Raw genomic sequence first — 20,048 nt, 5'->3', positions numbered from 1 at the left:
TTATTAAGCATTAATATATGCCAAGGTCCTGTTTTTTATTTTCTTCTGTTTTATGTATTTTCATGTAAAACTCTCTACTGAATGTCCAGACTCAGTAGAAAAGACTGTTAGGTTAATTCTAAATTCTGGCTCTGCCAGTGAACTCCAAGGGATTCTAATTTTAAAAACATCCTGTTATCTTCATTATCAGGACGTAAAGTATCTCCCTTTGGAAGTTTTTTCATTTTGTTGTTGTTTTCTTTCACTCACTATCATCTCTGTCTGCAAGCCAAGATTATGAATAGAGATAATATATTTTAGGGAGGGGCCGTAGATCAAAAATTAATCTCTACCAAAGTTAATTCCTGCATAAATTAAGCTGAATGTGTTTTTCAACACCATAAATCCTGTGTAATAGGTATAAATAAAACATGAAGGTGGGTTTCCTTATTTATAACTTCATATCTATGACGCTCCAGGGTAGAAAGGGCAAATTTGTTTTTTCTTTTTTAGAGCTGTTGGGCTAGCCATCTCAAAGGTGGTAGCAGACAGGGTAAAATTAGATTTCCTCTCTGTGGCTGAAACAGCTAATAATCAGAAGCTCACAGAAAAATTTCCTCTGTGTACTACTTGTGCAATACTTCATGACCCTCCTCTTGGAACCAGCAAACCAGTAGAACTTCCAGGGATGATTTGAGAATGAGGTGGGAGAGAAACCAACATCTCTGGGGACTGGGAAGTTTGTTCTGCTCCATGAAGTCAGTGGCCAGTTGTTGGCTTCAGGTTATTCTGGGACTGTAATTCAGTTCTTAGAGAATCTGTGAGGTAGGATGAAAATAGGGCGTCAGGATGACCCTGTTGATCATCCTGTGACCTGCAGGGGGCGCGCTAGTGCCTCATCCGCTTTACTTGGCCAGAACGCACACCCCACACCCCTCAACTGTCTGAATGTCCACTGCTAACAGGGATTTTTTTAAATTTTTATAGAAATCGAGTTGATTTACAATTTGGGGTAGTTTCAGATGTACAGCAAAGTGATTCGGTTATACACATATATAAATATATTCTTTTTTTACATTCTATTCCATTATAGATTATTACAAGATACTGAGTAGAGTTCCCTGTGCTATACAGTAGCTCCTTGTTAGTTACCTATTTTATATATAGCAGTGTGTATATTTTAATCCCAAACTCCTAATATATCCCTCTTTCCCTTCCCCCTTGGTAACCATAAGTTTGTCTTCTATAACTTATTTACAAAACATAAATAGACTCACAGACGTAGAAAGGCATCTGTTGATTAAGGAGAGAAACGTAGAGTGAAAAGCACTGCTAACAGTTTTGACTGGGAAATTATGCTCTACCCACCCTCTCACCAAAGCCAGGGCAGCCCATAGCCAATGAGAGCATAAGATGCTCATCCCTTCTCCTCCATTCTGACTTGGGGTTTATACTCCAGGACTGCGTTGTCCAACAGTAGCCATGACTCTTATGTAACTATTTACATTTTAATTTAATTTAATTAAAAATTGTATGTCAGTTACACCAGCCATATTTCAAATGCTCGATGGTCCTATGTAGATAGTGGTAACTGTACTGGATTGTGCCAATTACATAGAACATTCTCCTCAGTGCAGTAACTTCTACTGGACAGCACTGCTCCAGAGTCTACCCCTATGGATCACACAAAGGCCTGTCCTGCTTCCATATCTGACTTCCCTGCCTCCCTTGTATTTTTTTATTTATTTTCTTTTTTGTAATAGTTAAGAGATTTTATTCTAATAGCTGTAATTACAGTGCTTGTTTGTCTAAATGAAAACTGAAAGCAAGTATACAAAACAGTTGATTACTAATTGTGAATTGAAAGCCGTAAGAGGTTCCACAACGCTAAATAAACCAGCTGGGAGGTTTTCCCCAAGATAAAGTTTTTTTTTTTTTTTTTGTGGTACGCGAGCCTCTCACTGTTGTGGCCTCTCCCGTTGCGGAGCACAGGCTCCGGACACGCAGGCTCAGCGACCATGGCTCACGGGCCCAGCCGCTCTGGGGCATGTGGGATCCTCCCAGACTGGGGCACGAACCCGTGTCCCCTGCATCGGCAGGCAGACTCCCAACCACTGCGCCACCAGGGAAGCCCCCCCAAGATAAAGTTTAACAGCTCCAACTTCTTCGGTGTTTATCCAAATACAAAAGAAAAAAGTAGAGGTTATCGTTTTCGATGGCAAATCTGACACTTTCAGGCTAAAGGAGTGAAAGCACATGTAGACAGGGGTTCCCAAGGGCTGGGGCTTAAGGATGACCACCCGTGCTCCAGCTGGTGAGACCCCAGAGAGCCCGGAGCAGGCAAGCAAGGGGACTGCAGGGCTCTCATTCCAACCAGAACGTTCCAACCAAAGTGCCCATGCTGGCCCAAGAAAAGGCTCAGGTTCCTCCAAGGGGTCTGAGAGCGGTGGCTGCAGCCTCCAGCCCATCTCCTGGGTGGCCATGTAAGCACAGATACAAGCACAAATGCTGTGGTGTGTGGGATGACCCGAGACAGAGCAAATCACAGGGACCCCACTGTGACCATGCAGAATGGATCATGGCTGGCTCTGCCCCGTTTCACGTTCCCAACGGGAAGCAGACCACTGGTGGACTGGATTCAGGCCATTACTGCAGAACCTACACTACGCACATTTCTCCCTTCTGTGTGTTCAGTCTTCTCTTTATCTTGTATTTGTAACTGTTTTTAAAAATGCACTGAGTTTGGGTTAAAAACCAACCACCAGAATGGCTCTCAACACAGACCTAAACCCCAGAGGAGGAGCATCGGGCTCGTCTGACACAGCAATTCCCGGATGACCCGTGTGCCTAAAATCCCTTCTCAGTACTAAACAGTGGGTTGATTTTCTTTTTGCAATAAAAAAAGCTGAGTAATATTGCATAGGAGTACCAGAAACTGCCCCATTGGAAACAAAAACTATTTACATTAGATAAAAACCCAGTTGCACGCTGCGTCTGCACATTTACAGCATGGTGAAGCACACTGTGACCGACCATGGAGACAGCTTCTGGCACTCACACCCCAGGGGCACGTTTGCCACATGAGAATAACGTGACGGTAGAAGGAGGGAGTGTGAGGGGAGGAGAGAGCAGTACAACTCACTTCTGGTTCCAGAGCTGATTGGACAGCTAGTCCGGTCCCTCATAGAGCCCGTCCCCGCTGGTGGCACAGGTGGCCTGAATGTACCAGTTCCTGTGGTGCAGAGAGTGTAGACCCAGCTTGTCGGTGATCTCGGCTGCATTCATGGCATTGGGGAGGTCCTGTTGGTTAGCAAACATGAGGAGAATGGCGTCCCAGAGCTTGTCTTCTGCCAGCATCCTCGTTAGCTCCGTACGGGCCTCGTTCACATGCTCTCTGTCATTGCCGTCAACCACAAAGGTGAGACCTTGTATGTTCTGGAAGTAGTGGTGCCACAGAGGCCAGATCTTGTCCTGGCCACCGACGTCCCACACAGCGAAGCTGATGCTCTTGCATTCCACGGTCTCCACGTTGAAGCCTGTAGTGGGAATGGTGGTCACGATTTCACCCAGCTTCGGTCTGTACAGGACGGTGGTCTTTCCCGCAGCATCTAGGCCCACCATGAGAATGCGCATTTCTTTTTTGCCAAAAAGGCCCTTGAAGAGGTTTGCAAAGATATTCCCCGTGTCGTAGAAGGATGGCAGCAGCACTGGCCAGAGAAACCCTCGGCGGCCGCGGAGCAGCTGCTGCTCTGAGACAGGTGTTGGTTTCACTCCCACGAGATGCTTTATTTATTTTCTGAAGAGCGCCACCTCAATGAGTCATATGCACCCAAATCCCTGTGTCAAGCTCTGCTTCCAGGGAATTCTATCCAAGACACCATCTCTATTGCTTTCAGCTCTAGGCTCACTGTAAACCAACAACTAAGCATTAACATTTGGAAGCCTTAGATGTCCTTACCCTAAAAGATACTCACTCATGTGTGCTTGCTTTCTAAAGCACAGGCCCATAAGGTCAATGGGCCAGGCTTTTGTAAAATCAAAAGCTTTCTGGGACCACAGTGAAGTAGTTTTTTTGCTGGTTTGTTTGTTTGTTTTTGAATTTTATTTTATTTATTTTTTACACAGCAGGTTCTCATTAGTTATCCATTTTATACATATTAGTGTACACATGTCAATCCCAATCTCCCAATTCATCACACCACCATCTCCCCACCCCACTTTCCCCCCTTGGTGTCCATACTGTTTGTTCTCTACATCTGTGTCTCAATTTCTGCCCTGCAAACTGGTTCATCTGTACCATTTTTCTAGGTTCCACATACATGCATTAATATACGATATTTGTTTTTCTCTTTCTGACTTACTCACGGTGAAGTAGTTTTAAATTGCCCAAGATTGTGACTGAGGAGTGTGAGTCTCTGCAGGAGGCATGTGATGCCCGGATGTGGGAGATGAGAGGCCTAGCTGAGCCTAGCTGCCGGTGGAGCAGAACAGTAAGTGCCCTGGGTGTGAAAGCACACACCTGACTGATGGTTGAAGATGAGCCATAGTCTCAATGTCAACTTTTTCATCCTTAACAGGAACTAAATATCCAACAGAGGAAATCCAGTTATCCCCTGCGCTTTACCGGGAGCCTGCTTGCTGTTGTTTGGCATGACTTCTGCCTCCACTTTCTGTACCTAAGTCTTTCCTGTGAGTCTACCAATGAGTGCTTTCCTCTTCCTGAATATTTCAACACGGAGCTGTCCGATAGAAATGTAATGCAAGCCACTTATGTGATTTAACATTTTCTGGTAGTCACATTTAAAAAAAATAAAACGAAACAGGTGAATTTAATTTTAATAGTGGATTTTAATTAACCCAATATATCCAAAATATTATCACTTCAACATGCAATCACTATAAAAAATTATTAATGAGACATGTTACATTGTTTTTATCATATTAGACCTTCACAATCCAGTGTGTGATTTACATTAAGAATACAGCTCAATTCAGAGTAGCCACATTTTTTGTTTAATCAGAGTGTAGTTGATTTACAATGTTGTGTTAGTTTCAGGTGTACAACAAAGTGATTCAGTTATACATACATATATATCTTTTCTTCTTCTTCAGATTTTTTTCCCTTATAGGTTATTACAAAACATTAAGTATAGTTCCCCAGACTAGCCACTTTTCAAGTGCTTGCTGTCACATATCGGGTATTGCAGTTCCAACCATGGCCTTAACTTAAAATCCGTCCATATGTCAGTATATCAGGAATGAGTTCTGTGAACAAGGACAAATAAGTTTGTCTTCTGGGGCCTCATCTAGAACTACTTAATCTCTAAAAACCCCTCAAGCTCTAAAATTCTTAAGCTCTGTGATGTCTATTTCCAAAATCTCCTCCAGCTGATTTAACCAGTGTGACCTGCTGTCTATCAAAACAGCAAGATTTGAGGTAGTGAGCTATCCATTCGTGTGTGTGTTTGGGCCTGTGTGCAAAAGTCGGCCCATTTTCAGATGGCATAGGCTGTCTGCAACTGGGAAAGGAGACTGGCCCGTGAAAAGAGTACAGTTTGGTTCATGGCTTTTAAAGATAATTAAATTAATTTTTAAATCTTTTTTTTTTTTTTTTTTTTTTTTTTTTTGCGGTATGTGGGCCTCTCACTGTTGTGGCCTCTCCCATTGCGGAGCACAGGCTCCAGGCATGCAGGCCCAGCGGCCATGGCTCACGGGCCCAGCCTCTCCGCGGCATGTGGGATCTTCCCGGACCGGGGCACGAACCCGTGTCCCCTGCGTCGGCAGGCGGACTCTCAACCACTGTGCCACCAGGGAAGCCCTTAAATCATTTTTTAATTTAGTTTAAAAGCAGTGAGCTTTACCCATCTATGTGTAAAATTTAATTGTATATCCACACAAATATTAAGTAAATATATACATACACACAGGGGTATTCATTGCAATATATATATATATATATATATATATTTTTTTTTTGCAGTACACGGGCCTCTCACTGTTGTGGCCTCTCCCGTTGTGGAGCACAGGCTCCGGACGCGCAGGCTCAGCAGCCATGGCTCACGGGCCCAGCTGCTCCGCGGCATGTGGGATCTTCCCGGACCAGGGCACGAACCCATGTCCCCTGCATCAGCAGGCGGACTCTCAACCACTGCGCCACCAGGGAAGCGCAATATTTTTTAATATAGCAAAATATTGGAAATTAATTTTGTCTACTCAAAGGTAGCTATTAAAAAAAATAATAAGAGGCAGTTCTACAAACTAGTGGTTACCAGTGGGGAGGTGGGGAGGGGTAATATAGGAGTGGGGCAGTAGGAGGTACAAACTATTGGGTATAAGATAAGCTATAAGGATGTATTGGACAACACAGAGACGATAGCCAATATTTTGTAATAACTGTAAATGGAGTGCAACCTTTAAAAATTGTATTAAAAATTGAACATGCATGACAATAAAGCCATAAATCAACTAAAAAATAAAATGAGGCAGTTCTAGATTGAGGTGGAAAGATCCCCAAGAAATTTTATAAAGTGAAAAAAACTAGATGCAGTACAGTGTATACTATCATGTATAAGGGGAAAAGAAAATACACACACATGTTGCAAGTGCATGGAACAGTTCTGGAAAGTTGCAAAATCAACTGATAACAGTGAACAGGTGGATGTCTGTGAGGAGGGCAACTATATAGTTTCCTCAGGAATAGAAGAGGGGAGAGATTGACTCTTACTCTTGTTGTATACTTTTTCATACACTTAAATTTTGTGCCTATATTATCTACACAAAGTAAAGTGCAAATGATTAATTTTAAGTGAGATTAGAAACAAAATAATTTAGAACAAATGTTTCCAAACAATTAAACGTGTCCGCCTTACAGAGGATTTTAAGGTCAAATAATATTGTTCACGTGGATGCCCCGCACAGCCTGCCATGGAGTAGGTGTGAAATAGATTATCAATAAGCGTGAATTAAAACAAGAAAAAATACAGCTACCCTCATTTACATTAGTGAATTGGTTTAAAACCTATGGCTTTCCAACTGTCATGACACTATTTCTTTGGAAGGAGTGTGATGGGCTGGAAAAAAAGAAGTCGGTGGGATTAGGTGGGCTAGACTGGAATCCCACTCAGCCACCTCCTAGATGGGTCACTTTTGACAAGGTATTTCACTTCCCTTAAGCTCCACTCCACATTTGGGAGTGAGGCGGGGAGGGGGGTGGGAAGTCTACCAATTTGTAGATTAACCGATTCTGTGCATGGGTTTAAAAAGACAGAGCCACATACAGAAAATCTCACCCTCTCTTAGGAAAGCCAAATGGGACACGCTTAAAATGTTTTCAACGTTGCCCAGATATATGCTGCATTCACTTCTCCCTCTTGCTTTCCCTTACTCTTCTCCAGTGGAGCTCCTTCGCCATCAACCGGGCATCCAGTCTGGGGATTTGTATCAGAACAGGACACTCCATCTGTATGATAACGGCTAGGTTTGTCCATAGAAAGAAGGAAGAAATAGATAAAGCAAGTGGGGTGAGACAAGGAGGGCAGTGTAGAACCACCAATTATCTGGACAAAGAAACTTCCTAGTCACCAGCCCAGGAGAAAAGAAATCTGGATGGGGGATAGGACAGTAATGAACTCTCCTCCTACAAAAAAGCGTAAAGGAAAGCCTCTGGATTCTCTTTTGCAGCACAGTGAACAACATTTCATCTGGTTCCGGAGTATCTCCTCTGGGATTTACGATGGCCCTGGGTGTGGCCCCAGGTATGAGAAGCAACCTCACTGCAGAGGCTCTGCCTGTAGACTGGCCCATAAGGTCATGGAAATAAACATATTCTTCAAAGACTGTGGTCTGAGACCACACAAAATGCAAGGTGTTCGAAAATTGGAAATAACAGGATAAACTTTAAACAGTCCTATTAGTTACTTTTTTAAGAATCAGCTCAGTATGTTTTCAGGTGAAATATCTCTGAATTTAAAGCAATGGGCCCAATTTTTTAAAATCCGGGGTCCAATTTTGAAAAAAATTGCAGAAAGAACTCCATTTTTAATGTGTTTCTCAGACTTGTGAACACCCTTTGGAATTTCTGGAATGTATTCACAGTAGTTTCCCGCCTTATCCATGGTTTTTCTTTTTGAGGTTTCAGTTACCTCGGTCACCTGAGGTCTGGAAATGTTAAATGGAAAATCCCAGCAATAAACAATTCCTAGATTTTAAATTGCATGCCATTCTGAGTAGCATGATGAAATCTCACACCATCCCTCCCCGTCCTGCCCAGGGGTCCCCAACCACCAACATCATCTGCTCCTGATATGTAACCATCAACATCATCATGTCTTAATGATCCAGGATCACCCAAAGTTGATGATCCTCCTTGTGATGTATTTTTAGAAGGTCAATAGTAGCCTAACGCTCCGTCACAATGCCTACATCATTCACCTCACTTTATCTCATCAAGTAAGCATTTTGTCATCTCACATCATCATGAAGTGCAGTGAGTCCAGTACAATAAGATATTTTGAGAGGCCGCATTCACATAACTTTTATTACAGTATATTGTTATAATGGTCCTATTTTATTATTCGTTACTGTTTTAATCTCTAACTGTGCCTAATTTATAAATTAAACTTTATCATAGGTAGGCATGTATGGGAAAAAACATGGTATAATATATATAGGGTTCGGTGCTATCCACGATCTCAAGCATCCACTAGATAAGGGGGGACTATTATATTACTTTTTTTTTTTTTTTTTTAGAATTGTGATGAATTGTCAGGACACCCAGCTGGTGTCCAGAGCATTGCTTGGTGGTGTGGAGGAAACCCCCTTCTCATGTTGGAATTGGTAACAATCCTTTTAGTAAATTAACAGTAAGTTTATCCTATAATTCCCAACTTTGCAGATATCCTGTTGAACCCCTTGGTTCAAAATGCAGACTCCTGTGCTGACTCCAGACCTACTGCAAGCGAGTTTCTGGGAGGGTAAAAATTTGCATCAGCAGCTGTCCTTCTCCCCCAGGTGATTCTTACATATACCCAGGTCTGAGAAAAGGACCACTCTGGACGGGCTGCACAGGCTACTGCATAGCTGTCAGCTAAGACAGATTCTGAGGGCCGACCGCAGTCCATCAGCTTTGATGGACCTCACAGCAGAACGGGCCAAGAGCACTAGCTCGGAAGTCAGATATGCTGGCTTGAATCTTGGCTCTACTGAAACCACACAACTCAGATGGCATTCGAACGCAGCCAGAACTCAGATTGGGACTTGAACCTACAGGCTGGGACTCAAACCCACTGTCTTTTAATTCAGCCCCCATACTTTTTGGCACCAGGGACTGGTTTCGTGGAAGACAATTTTTCCATAGATGGGGGGGTGGGTGGGTTGGGAATCATGCGAGAGGTAATGCAAGCGGTGGGGAGCGATGGGGGCAGGCAGATGAAGCTTCGCTTGCTCGTCTGCCGCTCACCTCCCGCTGGGCGGTGGGATCCCTAACAGGCCTTGGACCAGCACCTGTCCTCGGCCCTGGGGTTGGGGACCCCTGTTTTAATTGAAATCACACACCTGGTCTTAGGACTTAAGAAGTTCAGGTTCTTTATGTCTCAGCGCAGAAAGAATTCAGCAAGAGGCAAAGTGATAGGTAAGAAGTAGATTTACTGAGAGATAAACAATCCATAGACAGAGTGTGGACCATCTCAAAAGGAGAGAGCGGCCCTGAAATAGGGGGTGGTTAGTTTTTTTATGGGCTGGGTAATTTCATACGCTAATAAGTGGGAGGATTATTACAACTATTTTGGAGAAGGGGCAGAAATTTCCAGGAATTGGGCCACCGCCCACTTTTAGGCCTTTTATGGTCTGCCTCGGAACTTTCATGGCACCTGTTGATGGGGCATTAACTAATGTATTACAATGAGCATATAATGAAGCCAAAGGTCTATTGGAAGTCGAATCTTCTGCATCGTGGGCCTAATCAGTTCTAACCAGATTTTGTCATGTTGTCAATGGCTATGTCGTTCTTTTCAAGGTTGTGCCCTGCCCCCTTCCCTCCTGTCTCACTACAGTTAGTCCACTACATAAGAACCTTCAAGTTGCAAACTTTCAAAGATGCTAACGTGCATTCTCACGTCCAATCATGTAAGTTAGTTCACGTATCTGGCGTACATTGTCACTTGTGTGCATTCTCTACAAGTGGTTGTGTTTTTGTGTACCTTCCTGTACAGTACCATATAGAGTAGAGTAATACAGTGTCTTTATTTCAAGCCCAGGATGTCGGGAAACAAGCATAAAAACAGCAGTGACGTAGCTGGTACTGCTAAGAAGTGCCAGTTGTTGTACCACACTACTGTACTTTTTAAGGTACTGTACTGTAAGATTAAAAATGTTTTCTTTACTTTTTGTGTTTGTTTTTTATGTAGTATTTGTGCAAAAAGTATTCTAAACCTGTTACAGTACAGTACTATATAGCCGATTGTGTTTGTTGGGTACCTAGGCTAACATTGTTGGACATACGAACAAATTGGATTTATGAACTCGCTCTCGGCACAGAACTCGTTCGTATGTAGGGGACTTACTGTACCACTTTATAGCTGGGTGACCAAGAGCAAGCTACTTAAACCCTTAACTTTTGTTTCCTCATCTACCAAGTAGGGTTAATGATTGTACCTAACTTGTAGGGTTGTAAGGATGCCATCAAGGGGAGTGATGGTTAATTCTATGTGTCAACTTGACTGGGTGACAGGATGTCCAAATAGCTGGTAAAACATTATTTCTGGATGTGTCTGTGAGACTGTTTCTGGAAGAATTGGTAGGCTGAGTAAAAAAGGTCATCCTCACCAGTGCAGGTGGGCATCATCCAATCTGTTGACAGCCTGAATAGAACCAAATGGTGGAGGGAAGGTGAACTTGCTTTTTCCACTTGAGCTGGGATGTCCATCTTCTCCTGCCTTTGGACTTCAGTGCTCTTGGCTCTTGGGCCTTTGGACTCAGACTGGGACTTGCACCATTGTCTCCCCCCGTTCTCAGGCCTTTGGGCTGGGACTGGAACTACCCCACCAGCTCTTCTGGGCTTCCAGCTTGCAGAGGGTAGATGGTGGGAATTTTCAGTCTCCATAATCATGTGACCCAACCCCTCATACTAAATCTCTATCTCTATAGATCCTATTAGTTCTGTTCCTCTGGAGAACCCTGACTAATACAGACTTCAACATATCTTTTTTAGGGGGGCACAAATCAATCATTCATTACATGACAACAGCCAGAGAAGATAAAAATCTGAGGAAGAGGGCTTCCCTGGTGGCACAGTGGTTGAGAGTCTGCCTGCCGATGCAGGGGACACGGGTTCGTGCCCCGGTCCTGGAAGATTCCACATGCCACGGAGTGGCTGGGCCCGTGAGTCACGGCCACTGAGCCTGCGTGTCCGGAGCCTGTGCTCCACAACGGGAGAGGCCGCAACAGTGAGAGGCCCACATACCGCAAAAAAAAAAAAAAAAAAAAAAAAAAAAAAAAAATCTGAGCAAGAGTTGGGAGCTGGAAGCCATGGACAGAGGACCACATCAGGCATCAGACATCAGGCCGTGGATCGTACTTCCTGAAGTTAAGGGTTTGAAGGAGAGTGAAGGCGGTTAGATATGAGCTTCTATTTCTGTCTGTCTCCAGCAGAGGAAGCCAACTGCAATTCCAAAGAACACAAAGGGAAGCGCTCTAAAATGTGCCGCAAAATGCCCAGTTCCTGAGCCAGATGCTGTACTGGAGCTAAAAAAAGAAGAAAGTGGGGGCAGAGGGTGGCTTTGTACTTACTTTCCTCCAGTCCCAAGGGCACAAACAGTTTTAGCTGGAGACTTTTACTGCCGAGATTCTAGCAAGGTTTTTCAGAATGCCCCAGTCATCGGCACATCCATTATTGCTTGGGAATCCCAATTTCTTAGGCATTTTCCACAACCCATTCAGACTCCATCAGCAACCAAATCCTCCTACAGGGATGTCTCTTGATTTAATTTCATCAGACCTGAATGACTTGGCTGGAGCCCTCAGGATGCTTCACTTAGACATTACGCATTCAGAGTGAACCATCCAAAAACATTCTGACGCACAAGCCACATCTGCTGGGCATTAACACAAAGATTCTGGCCCTTCATACTTAGAATTCCCTTCTTGGCATCCATATATGTGCTTTTAAATGCTTTGTCGGACAAGCCCTGACTATCGCTCATGAGGTCTGTCTACTGGCATTAAAGCTGAGATGCACCGGGGACCTAGAGGTGAAAATGAGTGGATTACACCCTGACACATGACCATCGATGAACTTGATTGCACACAGTGACCAGAGGGAGGGAATATCCAGAAATAAAAGTAATAATAATAATAATTGCTCCTTACATTTTCTGAGCATTTACTAAGTGGTCTAGAAGTATTATATAAGCCTCTAAGAGATAGGAACTTATTGCCCCCATTTTAAGGGTGAGAATACAGAGGCTTGAAGGAGCTAAGTGATTTACCCAAGGTCATACAACCAGTTAAGTAGCGGTGGCAGGACTGAAACACAGGCAATCTGACTTTGAAGCCAGCCCTACTCTATTTTTTATTTTATCCTATAATAATTGATACTTGCAACATATATATATATATATATGCACATATGTTACAAAGTGTAGTAGTAACATAAATACTCATAAATCCACCATGCAACTTAAAAGATGTGTCATTACCAATATCTTTGAAGTGAGCCACATGTTTCCATATGTCCCATCTCCTGCCTACCCCCAGCAGAAACCACCATTCTGGGATTTTGTGTTTATCACTCTCTTTGTGTTGTAAAACAGCTTTTATCTAATAGGTATATATCCTTAAAATTAAGTTTAGTTTGGTTTTGAGCTTCAAAAATGGGGTTATATTATATACAATCTTCCGTGACTTGCCTTTTTTTTACTGAATATTATGTTTCTAAATTTCATCCACATTGTACTGGTTAGCTGCCCTTTCATTATTTCCACTGATGGGCTCTGTTTGTTTAAATAGACCACAAATTTTTTTTGGATGAATAAGTGTTTTATTCACATTTTAAATTATAATTCACATTTAATTGCATGGAGAAACAAGGATCTTATATTGAGAAAGATAATTCAGGATAACCTGCTTGAAACTAATTTACTAAGTTCAACCTATAATCTCTATGCAATTTCTTTCTTTTTTCTTTTTTTTTTTGCGGTATGCGGGCCTCTCACTGTTGTGGCCTCTCCCATTGTGGAGCACAGGCTCCGGACGTGCAGGCTCAGTGGCCATGGCTCACGGGCCCAGCCGCTCCGCAGCATGTGGAATCCTCCCAGACCGGGGCACGAACCCGTGTCCCCTGCATCAGCAGGCGGACTCTCAACCACTGCGCCACCAGGGAAGCCCTGATAACACTTTTTAATAGGACTTATATCCTTAAGTTAAAGTGGCAAAATTGATGGGAAAAAAAAAAAGCACCAACAGCTTCCACCAGGTGAGGTTCAGAGTTTGGGTTCTAGAGATGGACAAACCATGTTTCCACTTCCTGCTTTGTGGCCGTGGGGCTATGGGCAAACCTCCTAGCCTCTTGAAGACTGTCCCTCAATTGCCAATGTCCACAACGATAATGCTGACCTCAGAGTTCTGTGGTGAGGACTGAAGAATGTAATGCAGGAGGGGAGAGACTTAGTATAGTGCACAGTAAATATCAGCTGCTATTATTGTCAATATTATCTTTATATATGTTATCTGGGTCAAGTCTCTCTAGAAGCAAGCTAATGGTTTTCCCTCTGGGTTCACCCTTTACGGGCTTCTTCAGTTTCAGTAGCCTGAACAGTGAGAAAGAGAATGAGGCTTCTGATGCTTCTCCTAAGCTTTACTGAGCAGATCTGGGAAATACAGAGCAAGGCTGATGGCCCTTTGCAGATAAGTAGGGACTGTGGCCGCAAGCAATCCCCTCCTGAGACTTCTGGGTATGTCCTCTTAGCCTGTGACCACCCACCTCCAGGAGCTCAGCACCCCCTGGGCGGGTGTTAACATTTCCCCTCATCTATTGTTCCCGAGTCCATTGTTCAGAGCCATCGTTCTGTGGCTGTGAGGACCAGGCCAGCTCCATTCTTACTGCAGGCACAGGCTTCCTCGAGTGTGAATGTTATCTGTCACCAGATAAGGGATGTGCTCAGCCCAGGTCAAACACTTGCTTATCTGCAGGCTGCTGAGCGCCAAGTCTCTGCTTCTGTTCCTCCAGGTCGTTTATTCGCTACCCTTATCGCCTCTGACCATGGTGTGGTTTGCACACCGGATCTCAGATTCTGGTTTGTGGCCTGAGAGGTGCCCTGCTTCTAGGGGACTGGAGTGTGGAGCGGCCTCCTCGGACAGTGCAGGGAGAAGAGCCCTGGGCCAGGGGTCAGGACATGCAGCACCCAGTCTGTCTCTAAATGATCGGATTGGGCTCGGCGGTGTCTGACGCTTCTTCCAGAGCCAACATTCTGATTTATTACAAAAGGCCCAGTGTGAGCATTCTTAGGGCCTGTGGATGAGGAGTGTCGCCTGCCCTATCAGTAAACAACGGATGTTGCAGCCATCAAACCCTCAGCCACTGCAGCTGCCCAGACTGTGCACTCTGAGGGGATTCAGGATGGAGAAGGGCACAATACTGGCCCTAGATACTTAAGGTGCATGTCAAAGGAATGAGTTCAATGAGCCCAGACTCTTGCACCTTCCCGTACAAAAAAAAGTGCTAACTTCATTTGAGATGTCTGGTTTTCTTGAATTAACAGCAGCCTTTTGATGCTCCAACAACCGGTCTTTGTTGCAGAACTCCTGTGTATCCTGGCTACTCCCTTACCTCTCGGGGCAGAGTCCCTCAGAGCGCATGAGAGGCTGCCTCCTGGGCTTGAGTCCTCAGAAAGTCCACCAAATAAAACATCGTTCTCAAATTTTAGGTGGTGGGCTTTCTTTCAGTCAACAGGCCAAGGAAGAAAAGTTGAAGAAGATTTAAAATGAGGAGCAGGAAGTGGGAGTGTCTTCAGCCTCCTAGTGAGGGAAAACCGTGAGTCCCTCTTGACCGCACTGTGGATTTGATGTTGCTTGTTTTAGCTTGTGTGGTCCACGGCGCCGAAAGTGGGCAGCTGGAGGCCTCCCGCTCATCGACTTATTCATTCAGAAATAGCTTGTAGGGAAATTCCCTGGCAGTCCAGTGGTTAGGACTCGGCACTTTCACTGCCATGGGCCCAGGTTCAATCCCTGGTTGGGGAACTAAGATCCCGTAAGCCACAAGATGTGGCAAAAAAAAGGAAAAAGATGGGCTTCCCTGGTGGCGCAGTGGTTGAGAGTTCCCCTGCTGATGCAGGGGACACGGTTTATGCCCCGGTCCGGGAGGATCCCACATGCCATGGAATGGCTGGGCCCGTGAGCCATGGCCGCTGAGCCTGCGCGTCTGGAGCCTGTGCTCCGCAACAGGAGAGGCCACAACAGTGAGAGGCCCGCGTACAGCAAAAAAAAAAAAAAAAAAAAGCAAACAAAAAAGAGAAAGAAATAGCTTGTAAAAACAATGACTATATCCCAAGCAAATCCCAAACAAGGTGGGGGGAAAATCTAGAATGATGGCAGGAAGTTAAGTAATGGCATAAAGAACTCCTTACTTTAAGAAATACTTCACGTTACAAACAGAACTTACAGAATGAACTGGTGGTGGGTGGTGGAGGCATATACTATTTATTTACTTTATAAGATGATTCCTCACTTTATAAAAAGCCAGATGTCTCCTCTTGGAAGTCAGCTCTCATGATGCACTAAAAGTAAGGTTGACACTCTAATAAAGCTAATTAGACAACTTTTGAGTAATTAACCATTGTGTAAAACAAACAGCCACGTTATGCAGTGTTATATACAAAGTGTTTTGGTTTTTTGTAATAAACACACTCACATTTGGGGGATAAATTTCTGTAAGATAATGTCTTTCTCAAGGTCCAATGTGACTTGTGTGCCTACTGTGAATTGAACAGTGAAGATTTTTCAGGTGCATGTGAAAGCAAAATCCATTTTCTTCTGTGATGAAAGGTCTGCAATGCCCACCTTCTTCCACAAGGCGGAAGCGTGCCACAGTGTAGTTAGTTACAGCAAAGGCCCGGGGTTGGGAATGCACAGCCTTGGGCGAGAGTGCCTCCTTCCCCAGGGAAGACAATTCACTAAAAGTTGAGCAGAGGCAGATCTGATGGTGCCTTGGCAAACCGAAAGCCTGAAGTACAATATTTGCCAGGAAACTTTTGGCTGTTCTCCTGCAGAGAAAGGATGAAATCATTTTGCGTGATGGACATTCCTTAGACAGAAACAAATTATTTTTCCTATATAAATACAAAATTTGTCCACCTAAGTCATCAACAAATGTGATTTTTAGGTAGATACCAATACACACTGAATCATAAACATATTGTTTTCCCTTCAAGTTTCTTTTGTGAATTTATAGAAATGCATGAGTTAATTTATTCGTGTTCCAGTGCTTGTGTCTTTGGACAAGCCCTGGATGGAAAGAGTGCTTAAGCCTTGAAGTAAATTGTTACTGAGTAAAAATAAATTCCCAAGAAAAGAAATTTAGGGTAGAAAATTAGAGTTTTGCTCTTTGGGGTTTTTTTAGGGGGAATTTTCCTTTCATATTTTTGTACTGGGCTGTACTTCCATTGAATGTATGTAAAGGATAATAAAATGATTCAACAGGTCAGGAAAACAAGTGATTCTACTGTATCTTGTCTATACCAGCTGAAGGAGAAACCAAAGGGCCTATTAGGTGCCAAGACCCAGATCTGGCCTAAAGCAACATGAATTGATCACTCCATAGTTTTCACTTCATGGGAGAACTTAGCCAGGGGGACTTTATGCTTGACTATGTGGCAGAATCCACTTATGTCTCCTAATGCCCATTTCCCTGTCTTCCTCGGTACCAGAGCTCCCAGCTGTCAGCTGAGTATATCACTGCAGAGAATAAAGTCTATGTTTCTTGGGCTTCCCTGGTGGCGCAGTGGTTGAGTCCGCCTGCCGATGCAGGGGACACAGGTTCGTGCCCCGGTCCAGGAAGATCCCACATGCCGTGGAGTGGCTAGGCCCGTGAGCCAGGGCTGCTGAGCCTGCGCGTCCGGAGCCTGTGCTCCACAGCGGGAGAGGCCACAACAGTGAGAGGCCCGCATACCACAAAAAAAAAAAAAAAAGAAAAAAAGTCTGTGTTTCTCAAACTTACTCTGTAGGTATAACCAAGCCATGGCCAGTGGGATGAAAGCAGAAATGGTGTTCTTTAAAGTGGCAGGGCGTTACTTTCCTGACGGTTGAAATGTGGATGCGATGGTTGGAGCGGGAGCAGCCACACTGGGTGTCGAGGAGAAAGGTGGATCATGAGGAGGGTGGAAAAACAAGAAAGAGAAATCCAGGTCCCTCATCATTATGGAGCCATCATAGCAGCCTGGACTGCCTACCTAGATTTTTATAAAAAAGAAAAATACAAATATTTTGTGTTCTTAGTTACCTGCAGCTGAATCTCTACATCAATAGAGTTATCTTGAGAAAACAGAAGATGGAATTTTTACTCATTTTGTCATTATTTCATAATTTTTATCACCAATCAACGCTTAAGTGAACATTGTGTGAAGGACAACGCTGGGTGACCTGGTGTTATCCTTAAGGATGGAGCTGGATCAGGACACCATAAGCAAAGGTGTTGTTAAAAAAAAATCCTTCAAGAAAATTGCTCCAGCACTACTGTATAAATGCTGCTATATGTGGTCACAGCCGTAGCTGTGTTTTCCCTGGGAGTAGAGGTTGTGTTTATCCTGACTTTCTCTTTGTGATTTAAGAACACAAAGTCAAAAGCCTGTTCCTCCCTTCAAGGCTGATGTTTGATACAAAACATGCAAAACCCATGCATACTGCATTAACGGCTGTGGCATTGTGAGGCCAAGATGCATCTGCTCCCTCCATGCTGTTCTAATTAAGAACCACTTTTCTGGTTCTAGGTTGAGGACAGGCAGGTCATTTTCCCTCTAGATCCCTAAACAGATTCTAAATAAATGAGTTCTCGTGCTGTCCCTTGTCCACGCTAGCCCCATAGGGAAGATGGAGTGGGGAGTCCACGGGCCAAACGATTTCTCACCACTCCAGGGGTGTGAGGTCAAGTGGGGTAGGGGACATCTTCTAGCAGCCTTGAGTCCTTAGCAGGCTGGATGAGGGACAGGACTTCTGTCAGCAAGTCCCAACAGATCTGAGAGCAGCATGTGCCCAATGCTCAGGCTCTCTCAGGATCAGGATCAGGCCCTTATAGGGAATTATTACACAACTTACAGGGCCTGCTGGGTCCAGCCTAGCTCTAAGGGAGAGCTCCGTGCAAACAGGGGCCTAGCAGTCTCATCTCATCCAGAGTAACAAGGTGGGGCTGCACAACACGATGACAGTCGGGGAGGAGGCTTCCTGGGCAAAAAGAAGCAACCAGTCCCTTTTAGACAGAGCTAAAAGCCAATGGCCCACTTATTTTCCAAACTAGCCATAGCATCTGAATGCAGATGGTGGTATTATACTCATGTTGCACAAGCCAGCTTTATAAAATCCAAAGCCTACATGCTTCACCTACTTCAGGGGACAATCTGGTGACCAAAGGAAGAACATTTCTCTATGAAGCAGCTCTTGCTTGGAAGGGCCTAGGCCCCATGATGAGAATTATTCCTGGGGTTCCTTACCAAAACATTCCATAATTTACCACCACACCTAGTAAAGTGCCACATGTTAACACAAAAGAAGAGTGGAGACAAACTTGCAGTAAAAATGTGCCTGATGTCCAAGAGACTCCCTGAAGACAACAGAGAAGCATGTTTTAAAGAAGTGTTCCATCACCAACAGTTTGACAATATTATAAGAAAAAACACGAACATTAATGACTCAGTTCAAAAACTTCTTCCTCTGATTAGGAAGAAATTTGAGGAATACCATACGCAATTTATTTTGTATATATTTTCCTTTTAAAGGACGTACAATATAATGAAAAACACCTACATCTAAATAAGTTTAAAAGAACATTCAATGAATATTAAAGAAATGCTAAGCGATAAGAAAGCATTGTATCAGTTTCATTGGCAATATTTTTCTCAGTGGTATAATATAACCTCACAATCAATGACATCTTAGATTTAATGAAATTCAAGTGTTTATTGTTTTTGACTTAAGCTTCTCTAATTATATCACCAAATATAAGTGTTCTAAAAGAATTTCACAAATTTTTCATTTTTTCTTTGAAAATTAAAAACAAAAACAAAACCCATCAGGGATAGGCTTTTTTAAAGTTCAATTTAATTTTTACTTTCATAATTATGTCCATAGTATTGCTCTATAAACACTTTGGGAATTTCTTTTAAAGTTTAATTTTCTGAATTTTATATTCCAAACAAGTGATTTTCCAAGAACCCCCGAAATCACATGAATTTTATGAATGTTTTAGGTGGTTCTGTCTCTTGAAAGGGGGCGGTGCTTAATTAAAGGGTGATGAATTCAATTCCTCTGAGCTTAGCTACAGACATGGTGGGCACTGGAGAAACAAAGTGACTTAAGAGGTACCTATTAAGTATTTATAAAGCAAAAGAAGGGATTGTGTTGGCTTTATTACTCCTGTTAAAAGAATCAAAACTTCTAGGGCTTCCCTGGTGGAGCAGTGGTTAAGAATCCACCTGCCAATGCAGGGGACACAGGTTTAAGCCCTGGTCCGGGAAGATCCCACATGCCACGGAGCAACTAAGCCCATGAGCCACAACTGCTGAGCCTGTGCTCTAGAGCCCGTGCTCTGCAGTAAGAGAAGACACGGCAACGAGAAGCCCACGCACTGCAACAAAGAGTAGCCCCCGCTCTCCGCAACTAGAGATAGCCAGCGCACAGCAATGAAGACCCAACGCAGCCAAAACTAAAATAAATAAATTTATAAAAAAAAAAGAATCAAAACTTCTACAGATTTCAAAAACAAAATTTATTCACAAAATATATTAAAAAGTTTGACAAAAAACAGGGCTACCAAAAGCCCCACAATCTTATACATCTCAAACAACATAACCACAGTCAACAACCAGAAA

At 43.6% G+C, this 20,048-nt stretch overlaps 1 protein-coding gene across 1 annotated transcript; it reads right to left on the bottom strand.

Moving 5' to 3' along the window:
- Positions 1 to 3,147: 3,147 nt before the first annotated feature.
- LOC307064703 (ADP-ribosylation factor 3-like) lies at positions 3,148 to 3,654 on the bottom strand (the record flags this gene model as incomplete). The annotated part of the gene is made up of 1 exon (XM_079721382.1): positions 3,148 to 3,654. Exon 1 carries the CDS (start codon positions 3,610 to 3,612, stop codon positions 3,148 to 3,150), a length of 465 nt encoding a protein of 154 aa, XP_079577508.1. The 5' UTR covers positions 3,613 to 3,654.
- Positions 3,655 to 20,048: the final 16,394 nt, after the last annotated feature.

Source organism: Hyperoodon ampullatus, assembly GCF_949752795.1.
Source record: "Hyperoodon ampullatus genome assembly, chromosome: 15".
Taxonomy (NCBI): Eukaryota; Metazoa; Chordata; class Mammalia; order Artiodactyla; family Ziphiidae; genus Hyperoodon; species Hyperoodon ampullatus.
This window is presented reverse-complemented; position numbering and strand designations above follow the sequence as displayed.